We start from the raw sequence: 10,992 nt of genomic DNA, 5'->3' as shown, positions 1-10,992 counted from the left end.
GTTTAAAAAAAAAAAAGGCAAGAAAAAAAAAAAAAGAAAAACCAGACACCAGAGAGGGAGACTCTTATGCAGCATCAATAATATACATATATTATATATCTATATATATTTATTGATATATGTGTGCTTGTGTATATTGGAGAGGGCATGGCCACCCACATCAGTATTCTTGCCAGGAGAATCTTCATGGACAGAGGAGCCTGGTGGGCTATAGTCCATAGGGTCCCAAAGAGTTAGACATGACTGAGCGACTAAGCATATATATGTATGTGTGTGTGTGTGTGTGTGTGTGTGTGTGTGTGTGTGTAGTTGTTCAGTCACTCAGTCATGTCCGACCCTTTGCCACCCCATGGACTGCAGCACGCCATGCTTCCCTGTCCTTCACCTTCTCCTAGAGCTTGCTTAAACTCATGTCCATTGAGTGAGTGATGCCATCCAAACATCTCATCCTTTTTTTGTTCCCTTCTCCTCCTGCCTTCAATATTTCCCAGCATCAGGCTCTTTTCTAATGAGTCAGTTCTTCACAACAGGTAGCCAAAGTATTGGACCTTCAGCTTCAGCATCAGTTCTTCCAAAGTATATTCAAGCTGTTTTCCTTTAGGTTTGGCTGATGTGATCTCTGTGTAGCCCATGGGTCTCTCAAGAGTCTTCTCCAACACCACTGTTAAAAAGCATCAATTCTTTGGTGATTAGTCTTCTTTATAGTCCAACTCTCACATCCATATATGACCACTGGAAAACTCATAGCTTTCTCTATACAGACTTTTGCTGGCAAAGTCATATCTTTGCTGTTTAATACACTATCTAGATTTGTCATACCTTTCCGTCCATGGAGCAAGCATCTTCTAATTTCATGGCTGCAGTCATCATCCACAGTAATTTTGGAGCCCAAGAAAAGAAAATCTGTCACTGTTTCTACCTTTTCCCTTTCTACTTGCGATAAAATGATGGAACCAGATGCCACGATCTTTGTATTTTGAATGTTGAGTTTTAAGCCAGGTTTTTCACTCTCCTCTTTTACTCTCATCAAGAGGCTCTTTAGTTCCTGTTCAATTTCTGGCAAAAGGGTGGCATCATCTGTGTATCTGAGGTGATTTATATTTTCCTGGCCATCTTGATTCCAGCTTGTGCTTCATCCAGCCCAGCATTTCTCATGATGTTCTCTGCATATAAGTTAAGTAAACAGGGTGACAATATACAGCCTTGTCGTACTTGTTTCCCAATTTTGAACCAGTCTGTTGTTCCATGCAGTGTTCTAACTTCTGCTTCTTGTCCCACAAACAGATTTCTCAGGAGACAGGTGACGATGTCTGGTATTCCCATCTCTTGAAGATCACAGTTTGTTGTGATCCAAACAGTCAAAGGCTTTACCATAGTCAATGAAGCAGAATTAGATGTTTTTCTTGAATTCTCTTGCTTTCTCTATCACCCATCGGATGTTGGCAATTCGATATCTTGTTCCTCTGCTTTTTGTAAACCCAGCATGAAAAATTGAAAATATTATTATATATATATTATATATGAGTATATATATATTATATAATTATGTGTAACCTCAGTTACAGTACATAATGGATGAATCCAAGGAGAATGTAGACTTTGACTGACAGAGGGGTTGAGAATATTGCTCAAACCTTCTGACAGAAAAAGGGGAGGGGAGATGTCTGGAGGGTGGACCAAGTCTACACCAAAATCATCTTGAACTTTTATAAAAAACTGAAATTCATCCCTGTGTTCTTAGAAAGAGTAGTGGTGCTTTCCAAGAAAAGAAATAAAACATTCCAATTTTCACAAATATGAGAGAACAGAAAAATTTTGTTAAAATAACAGTAAGCAAACAATTCATCTTCATGGGGCAGCTGTTAGTTTCACAGGAAAAGGAGAGAGAGAACTGGTTATTCAGCAAACTGGTTGTTGTTGGTCACAGATTTCCTACAGATACATCTGAATACAGCAAGCATTATTCTCCTATCTCTTGAATATCTTTTAGGACTTTTGGCATTTCAGGTAGTTGAGTTCTGAAAGATCTGTTTGCCAGGGAACTCTGTTGATAATGGTCAGTTGATAAGAAACAATTTGAGGCCTTCAGTAAAATTATAAGTGAACAAATTTCCATTCATCTAGAAAGATTTCTATCAGTATCTCCTTCTGTAAATTTAACTAATGGAAAGAATTGATCTTTCTAATAAACTATAAGGGTAAGATGATCAGTGCCATCTAGAAAAAATAAGTAAGAAAAAGCTATAGGGGAAGATCACCTGCCAATCTAGAAAGAATCTAGAGGAGAAATCTTTTCTAGGGATAAATAGAGAAAGCTTGGGGTCATCTTCTTTGATCTCCTGCATTCCCTGTCTTAGTGTCTCTGAGAAAGAATTCACAAATTAGGGAAAATCAATACTTTCTGCTTTGGAGTTTCACAAGTTGAGAATTTATCCCTTCCCTATTAAATCAATCAAACATATACCAATTATCAACAGTGAACTTTACTCTCCTTAGCCCTGAGAGTCTCAGAGGAAAAGGAAAATGCTCTGAATTACATGAGGCAGGACCACCCCAAAATATGCAGGAAATATTGACAGATCTTCAGGAGGTTTAATCCTTAAACAGAGAGGAAAAAAACCGTAACATATTAAAGATGATTTCAAGTATCTTACTCTGACTCAAAACATCATCTCTGGCTGATTGCTGCCTTGAAACCCAGTGAGCCTCCCTTTCTGCCAATTGCCTTTCCATTTCCACCTTCCACTCTTGCTGTTCTAGTTCATCCTTCGGCTTTCTAATTTCCTCTTCGAACTTCTGTATTATATGAGCTTTCTCTCTCTCCAGCTCTGCTCTGAAAATTTCTTGTAACACTTGGGTTTCTTTCTGAATCTCCTCCTCGATCTTCTGATACAGGCTATTCGTGTAGTATCTCCCCTTGCACTTGTTCACCACATCCTGGACCAGGGCCAGCAGCTGCTCCCTCTGGTCCTCCTGCTCAGCTCCTGTGGCCTTGTTGTTGAAAACACAGTAGCGACCTCTGAACTTGCGAATCAGCTCTTGGATGGCGGTAGGAGCTTGCTTTAAGTAATCACGGAAATCCATGCCATCTAAGTCATCTTTCCGGGTGAATAAGAGAATCATGTGTTCCCTAGCTCTCTCTCCAAACATCGCCAGGATCTTCTCTGTGGCTTTCTGGCCTTCGGGTGTGTAACGGCCCAGTGGGATGACCAGGAGCAGAGCATGAGGCCCTGGGGAGGTCAGCACCATGCAGCAGGTAATCTCCTTGAGAGTCTCAGCATCTGAGACCTCCGTGTCAAAGAGGCCAGGTGTGTCCACGACGACAACTTCTCTCCCCTTCCAGGTGCTGCTTCCTTTCTTACAGTGCTTGGTGATGGATACAGCTGAAAAGCTAGATGGAAACACTTTCTCTCTGAGGATGCTGTTTCCTGCTGCGCTTTTTCCTGCCCCAGTCTTACCCACTAAGATAAGTCTCAGCTGGGACTCTTCAGGGTTTGCAAGACCTGGAACATCAGGAAACAGAAGACCCAGTGTTAGAATGAACTTCAACTCTCTCCCCTGCAAGGCTCCTGCCCCCGAATAAATATTCAACCCTGAATATTCATTGGAAGGACTGATGCTGAAGCTGAAGCTCCAATACTTTGGCCACCTGATGCAAAGAGCAGACTCAATGGAAAAGATTCTGATGCTGGGAAAGGTTGAAGGCAAAAGGAGAAAGGGGTAGCAGAGGATAAAATGGCTAGACAGCATCACCAAATCAATGGACATGAATTTGCACAAACTCCAGGAGAGAGTGGAGGACAGAGGAACCTGGCAAGCTGCAGTCCATGGGCATGACTTAGCAACTGAACAGGAATAACAACAGATATTCTTTAGGATCCCTTTCAGCTTCTTACTCTGACCTTGTGGACGCAAACAGCTCATAGAGGAGGAAACAATGTGGTTAAGAAGAGGACTCTGAGTTGCTACCAGTAGCTGTTCTTCATAAGATAGCAGATAACACAAAGTTGATTATACATATTCTACTTCCTAGGAAAGTTGAAAGTTAATATCAGAGCAGTAGAGCACAGCAATTGAAACCTGAATTTAAACACCAAATCATCTACCAGCTCTTTTTGTGCTGGTAGTCCACAAGTCTCTGCATATCTCTGCAATGTGTCTATAAAGTCAAAGTCTTCTGGATTTGTCAGGCATAGACCCAGGACCAGAGGGAAGGCAATTGACAATCACAAGTGAAAGCCTGTTTTTCCAAGAAGGCAGACCTTGCCAGCTGGCCCTTGAACTTAAGAATCTGATTCCTGCATGAGGAATCCTATGTTATATCTACCCCTTTCTGCTTTGAGACAATGCCTACATTATCCCATGTACAACAGCATAGACACTGTTACCAACTCCAGGTTATTTTCAGAGCCATCACCATTCACCCAGGTCCTCAGACTGGAAAGCTAGGAGTCACCCTTGACTCCCCTCTTTCCCCCCACTTTCCAGACCCAGCCTATCAGCATGTTCTCTTGGCTCCAAATCTGTTCGCCTGTCTCTGTTTTGAAGACCATCATTCCAGTCCAGATTCCATTACTACCCCTGCCTCAGTAGTCTCCTAACAGGTGTCTCCACTTCTGCTTTGTCCCTTTCAGTCTATTCTGTGATGTGGGCTAACCGTGAAAAAATTTCAGTCGAAGAGAAGAGGGAACTTGCAGAAATCCATCCTGTGATGTCCACAAAATCTGTAGATAACCCCCGTCTCCCACACACTTTCTGGTCAAGTTTTTAATGATCCCTGAATCCATAAGGCAGAGTTTCCTTCATTTGAGAACCAAAATCCTGGGATGAAAGAAGTAAATTTCCTGACACTGAGAATACTAGATATGTGATGGTCAAGATTATCTAAGAGCTTCCCAGATTGCCGGGAGCCACCACGGGAGATCCCACCCATGACAAGGTCATGTGGAAGAGAACTGTTAAGCAAGGCTTCAGAACTCAACGGGCTCGCTAGGCTTTCTCGAGCATCTACCCCCCAAACCAGAATCTGTCTGTTTTACTATTTCATGACTTTCACCAACTCCTCTGACATTAACACGGGGCTATTCCTGACCACCTTTCTCTGGAAAAAATTAACTTAGGGCTACAGCTAATAAGTCTCCTGGACATGAGAAAAATATTTCCAATCAAAACCCCTCTGTTAGCATTTTAGCTTGCTTGACGGATATATCCAGACTCTTACAGCTACACATGTGATTATTTATATCTTCCCAACTGTGAGAGGCACAGAAAGCCTAAAACATAGAGCCTTTCAAAGAGTTAAAAGTTATTAGAGTAGTGCTAATGTAGGATTTCATTATTGGGCTGATGCTTGTTGCTAAGTTCCCGTATCTTTTATCCACTGTGCACCTGGGAGTGCATTAGTTAACATAGTTGGAAAGTAAGAAAAACAAATGTAGCCTTGAAATTAACCATATCAGACTTTTGAGCTAATTGGTTCTTTCTTGTAACTCACTGCACCTTTGCTTCGTGAGAACGTAACTCTGTTTAATACTGTTTGAGGCTGATGTAGATTAGAAATATAAAAAAAAAAAACATTTCAAGGAAAAATAAGTTTTCTGGTTGAGAAACCTTAATCAAAAGAGGGTCATAAAATGTTCACAGGCCTCCAAGGCCAGAAGATAATGTACACAATATTGTTTATGGGAAAGGTTTGCAGAAAAATCCTGGTTTTGATAAAGCCAAAACAGATGTAATGTTTGGGCTGACTCTGTATGACTTTGCATCTTTCATTTCCCTCTATGTACAAGTAAAGGTATAAAAGACCCTTTTGAAAATAAAAACAATGGGCCTCTCTTGAAGAAGCTTGGTCACCTCGTGTGTTTCTTTTTTCTCTCTTATTTTCTTTTTTCAGGCTGATCCCTTGGAGCATAGAGGCTCCCTGCGTTCACTTATCTGCCCGGGTTTTTAAGACCTGAACGGGAAGATGTTCTGTGTCTTCACTCCCTTGGGAGACCAGGAGGGCACCTGTGGCCTCCATGAACAGGGCAAACTTCTTGTCTCGAAGTTTTATTGGCTTTCTATGTAAACCAAGGAATATCAGTCTCTGTCTCTCCTCTATTTTCTTATCTACAATATTCTTTCTTTATCTCTCTCTAAATCAATCGCCGACACCATTTTTCCTTCAGATTCCCCTGGATCCTGTGGGCGCTGGACCCCGGCACCAGATGATGCTAGTGGTAAAGAACCCACCTACCAATACAGGAGACATGGGAGATGCTGGTTTGGTCCCAGGGTTGGGAAGATCCCCTGGAGGAGGGCATGGTTACCCACTCCAGTATTCTTGCCTGGAGAATCCCATCAACAGAGGAGGCTAGTGGGCTATGGTCCATAGCGTTGCAACGAGTCAGCCATGACTGAAATGACAGTGTGCATGCATGCAAGATTATGTAAAAAAATGGGGGTGGGAGCTCATACTACTCTTTAGTTAGCATCACAAGATCCCAAGGCATTGGTTGGCCTTAGAGAGAGGGTGGAGGAAAATCGTGGCCCAGCAGTAAAAAGGCACCAAGGCCAGTGCCAACACTGCAACCATTGGCCAATGCTGATAACGAATGGAGGGCAACCTCTGAAGATGGCAGCCATAGACATGAAAGAGTCCATCTCTGCACTCGTGCCTCTTGGGAAGGTGGATTCTCAGCTCCTCTCATCAAGATGCTGGGTCTGTTTCTCCAACCCTTCAGTCTGACTGGGCCATGTGACTTGCTTTGGATCATAGGATCATGAAAACTTGGTTAAGCAGAGAATCCAATAGAGAGAAAGAGAATCCTTCTCTTTCTGATTTTTGGAACCCTACACCTGCCCTGGACTAGTCTACTTGATGAGGGACACAAGGCCCTGTTACCCTGTCTGCCTGGTGGACCCAGAGCTTGCTGACCATCAGGCATGTCTGTGAGGCTATCCAAGATTATTGTGTTACATCCTGAACCACCAGCTGAGCACCCACAAGAGTCAATCTGTCCAAGATTAGCCACGTTGGTCCAGACCCAAGCACTGCCCAAGTGAATGACCCTCAAAATTAAGAGCCATCTAAGTGGTTGCTGTTTTAGGTTCCTAAATTATGGGGTGATTTGATGATAGAATCATATTGCTAATGATATGAATGATAGACTCTATTGTAGGATAAAGGGGTAGAGGGAGGGTTGTATGAGAAACGGAGTGATCAGTCTGTTGAGTGTGTTGCTTAGAGTGAGGCCACTGGGAGCAGGGAAATTAGGGGCCTGAATGAGGCATTGATCACCCCCACGTTTCTCCTTCCCAATCCTCTTGGGCTGAAGAGAGGGGCAGAGAAACCACCTGGGAGGCCATAGCCCCTGATCCATGTGCCCACAAGGTAGGAAGTAGCAAAGAAGAAACCTCATCAAGCCCGGGAGCAGTCAGGGTATTAGAACTCTTCTGCTCGCTGTTAAGCTACATCACAAGGAGGATGCAGAGAGGGTGGAGAGAATGAGAGAGCAGAGCAAATGAAGGGAAATTGAGAAATGTGGTTGAAAATGTTTTGCTCTTGTACATATTGGCTGGATGACAGGGCAGGAGAGTCCCAGCCCTCTCTCAAAGCCTGGCTGCCCTCCCCAAGCAGCCTCTCACCATGGCTGGTCCTGAGTTCGCTGAGGTACTGGGTGGCCATTGTGGTTTGGATTCCTGGGAATAGAGAGACAGAACTATGTTATTACAGGGACATGCAGAACAAACCAGAAACATCAACCTCCTGTAAACAACACTTTCCCTTTCTTCATAAACTTGCTACTCGATCTCTCCTCTATTTCTCAATACTTATTCCTGCTCTCAGTCTCATTTTCAGACTGTCATTTTTCTTTACATAAATGTAAGTGCTTCAGGTGCTTCCTTGGCACTGGTTCTGGGTGCCCTTTTCTCCTCTATTCAGTGAATTTGCTCTGAGTGCCACTTATGTGTAGTCTGCAGCCTGGACCCTTCCCAGAATTCCAACCATTTCTATCCCATTCCAATTCTCCATTTGGCAATTCTGTGGGCATCTCAAACCGATTTGGACAAAATGAAACCCTGACCTCCATCTCCAGCCTTGTTCGCATTTCAGTAAATGACATCATGAAACAGTCATGCAGAATCTTGGAGTCATCTCTAAAACACTTCTTTCCTCACTTACTCACAGTTCATCACCAAATCCTATAGATTTTTGTTTCCCAAATGAAAAATTATCCTTTTCTCCCCATCTCCATGTGAATCCAATGCTATCATTTGATTGCAATGTAGTAGCCTCCCAGATGATACTGTATCTTCAATCCCTCCTCTACTCAATAGTCAGATGCCTTTTTAAAATTTATAACCAAAGGATAATTGCTTTACAGCATTGTGTTGGTTTCTACCAAACATCAACACGAATCAGTCATAGCTTTACCCATATTCACTCCCACTTGAACATCCCTCCCATCTCCCTCTGCATCCCATCCCTCTAGGTTGTTACTGAGCCCTGGTTTGAGGTCCCTGAGTCACACAGCAAATTCCCATTGGCTACCTATTTTACATATGGTAATGTATATTTCAATGTTATTCTCTCTGTACATAGTCAGATGCCTTTTTGATATTTGTTTTATTCTCATTTAGATTTTCTAATGAATTGCTTTTGTTTTTTATTTTTAAAATAGTTGAAAGCCCTAGGAATGGTCCTGAAAGCCTTGCACAATCAGTTTCTCTTTTTCTCTCTCAAAAAGTTTTCATCATACTGGCCTCCTCAGTGTTCCCTGAATCCTCTAAAGTTCCCCCAGCTCCTAGACCTTTGAGGAGCACTTCCCCCTCCCTGGAGCACTCCCACCCCCACCCAATGGCCAGCTGGTTCCTGCTCAGCCCTGAGGCCTCAGTGTTTTGTTATTTCTCCAGAGGGGTCTCTCTACCCACATCATCAACCAACAAGAGAGGTTTGGTGTGGAGTTTGTTCTAACCACATCCAAGAGTTTCTATAGAATACATACCAAGACAGGAAGTTGTTTGATTTTTTTTTTACTGTCTCCTTGTAGACTGCTAGCTTTAGTGATGGTGAACCTTCTGTGTCTTGCATATGCCCTTATGCCCTAGGAAAAAAGCACAGTATTCAACAAAGCATGGATCTCAAAAAATATTTTTTCAATAAATGAATTGATTAAGAAAACCCCACTGTTTCTTGCCTTCTCTGTGATTAAGCTTTATATCTCACTTGCATCTGGCTTGAAAAAAACTTATCTTTTCCTTATTAACAATACATTGCTCTTGAAACATGGAATTACATTTCAGATGTTTTCTTTCATCACTACCTACTAAGGTTGGGCAATGGAGAAAGCCATTTGAAGAATTGTTAGCGGAGCAGATTTTAACTAGAACAGGCTGAAAATGCTATTTGGTAAAGACAGAGTCATCTGATAGGAATGCATCAAATACAAATGTGAAACAATTTCTTTTGAAAGTTGATTAGGAATAAGAGTAGGAAACAGCTTCTTATACACTGGGAGGTGAAATCACAGAATTTTAAAGAATAAGCTTTGTTCAAAAAGTTGATGTTGGTTGTGGGAGTTAGGAGAAGGAGTAAGATACCAGAAATAGTAGCACACAAGTTTGGGTTATTTCTGAAAGTCTACAGTCCAGTCTGTGGACTCTGTCTTCAGCATTCTTAAATGCTGTTCTGTTTATCCAAATTCAGATATAAAACCAGAGGACTGACCTTCTCTACACACTGACACTGGATGGCTGAATTCTCCTCCTACTGTAAGGAACAAGCATCAGTTGGTCCCCTGCTTCTCCTGAATGGTAGACAGTAACATGGGTTGGCGTCTCCCTCCTCCTGTCTTCTAACAACTTCCTATCAAGACCGGCTCGACAAGTAGGGTTTCCGAAAGTGCAATATGTGAAAGAATGAGAAACGAAACGCAAGAATTCAGAGAAAAAATAGGATCAAGGGACCGATACGGCTCCAAGGTGAAGGTGCCGAAACTGAATCCAAGCCAGCTTTAATATACTTTCAGCCGGGAATGAAAGAATATGTGGGGAGTTAAACTGTAACCATGTGGGCTTCAGGGCCAAAGAACAAAATGATCATTAACTGTGGAGTAGTTAGGAAACCGTAATCAATAACAAATCAGTAACTAAGACTAATATTCTTATCTATAGATTTTCCAACAGACAGGTAAAACATATGACTCTGAGACGCCAGTTGGGAAACAGTCTGGGGTCTGTTTTCTGACCCAGGGATCATATGTTGTTTTCAAGATTATGAACTGTGCCCTCTGGACTTGTTCCAAGAGTTTCATGCCTTATAGCATCCAGTTTATCAATAATTATCAATTTCTTTTGCAGCCCTGGCTGGGGCCTGCTTTGTTTTTACTCTTCCTGTCTCGTACATCATCTCGCCCTTTTTGATTTTGCACATGACGAGAAATGGCGAGAAATGCTAGTTGCTGTTGTTGGCTTTGCTGTCTCTTGATTGTTCTTCTCCAGACTAGACAGAAACGCAAACACATAATTAATATCACTCCCATAACCAGAACAATTCAGCATCCAAATGTCTTGATCTGTTTTAAGGGATTAAGAGAAGGAAGATTATCAGCAACAGTATCAAGAAAATCTGATCCAGAAATTACATTAAGGTGTTTATTGAAAGCTTTTAGTATATCTTGTTGTAGATCTTGAATATCTACAGAAATATTGCTGCTAAGTCACGTGAGTTGTGTCCGACTCTGTGTGACCCCATAGATGGAAGTCCACCAGGCTCCTCTGTCCCTGGGACTCTCCAGGCAAGAACACTGGAGTGGGTTGCCATTTCCTTCTCCAGTGCATGAAAGTGAAAAGTGAAAGTGAAGTCGCTCAGTTGTGTCTGACTCTTAGCGACCCCATGGCAGCCTACCAGGCTCCTCCATCCATGGGATTTTCCAGGCAAGAGTACTGGAGTGGGGTGACATTGCCTTCTCCACAGAAATATTACCTTGGTTCAATAGGCCTTGTTTAACT

The 10,992-nt window shown here is 42.3% G+C and overlaps 1 protein-coding gene across 1 annotated transcript; it reads right to left on the bottom strand.

The window, feature by feature from the left end:
• On the bottom strand, window positions 1,763–7,672 carry LOC102179185 (GTPase IMAP family member 4). The gene is made up of 2 exons (XM_018046747.1): window positions 7,627–7,672; window positions 1,763–3,503 (listed from the first exon to the last, which is right to left on the bottom strand). The coding sequence occupies exons 1-2, from the start codon at window positions 7,664–7,666 to the stop codon at window positions 2,593–2,595; spliced, it is 951 nt and encodes a 316-aa protein (XP_017902236.1). The 5' UTR covers window positions 7,667–7,672; the 3' UTR covers window positions 1,763–2,592.

The sequence above is a fragment of the Capra hircus genome, chromosome 4 (genome assembly GCF_001704415.2).
Source record: "Capra hircus breed San Clemente chromosome 4, ASM170441v1, whole genome shotgun sequence".
Taxonomy (NCBI): Eukaryota; Metazoa; Chordata; class Mammalia; order Artiodactyla; family Bovidae; genus Capra; species Capra hircus.
This window is presented reverse-complemented; position numbering and strand designations above follow the sequence as displayed.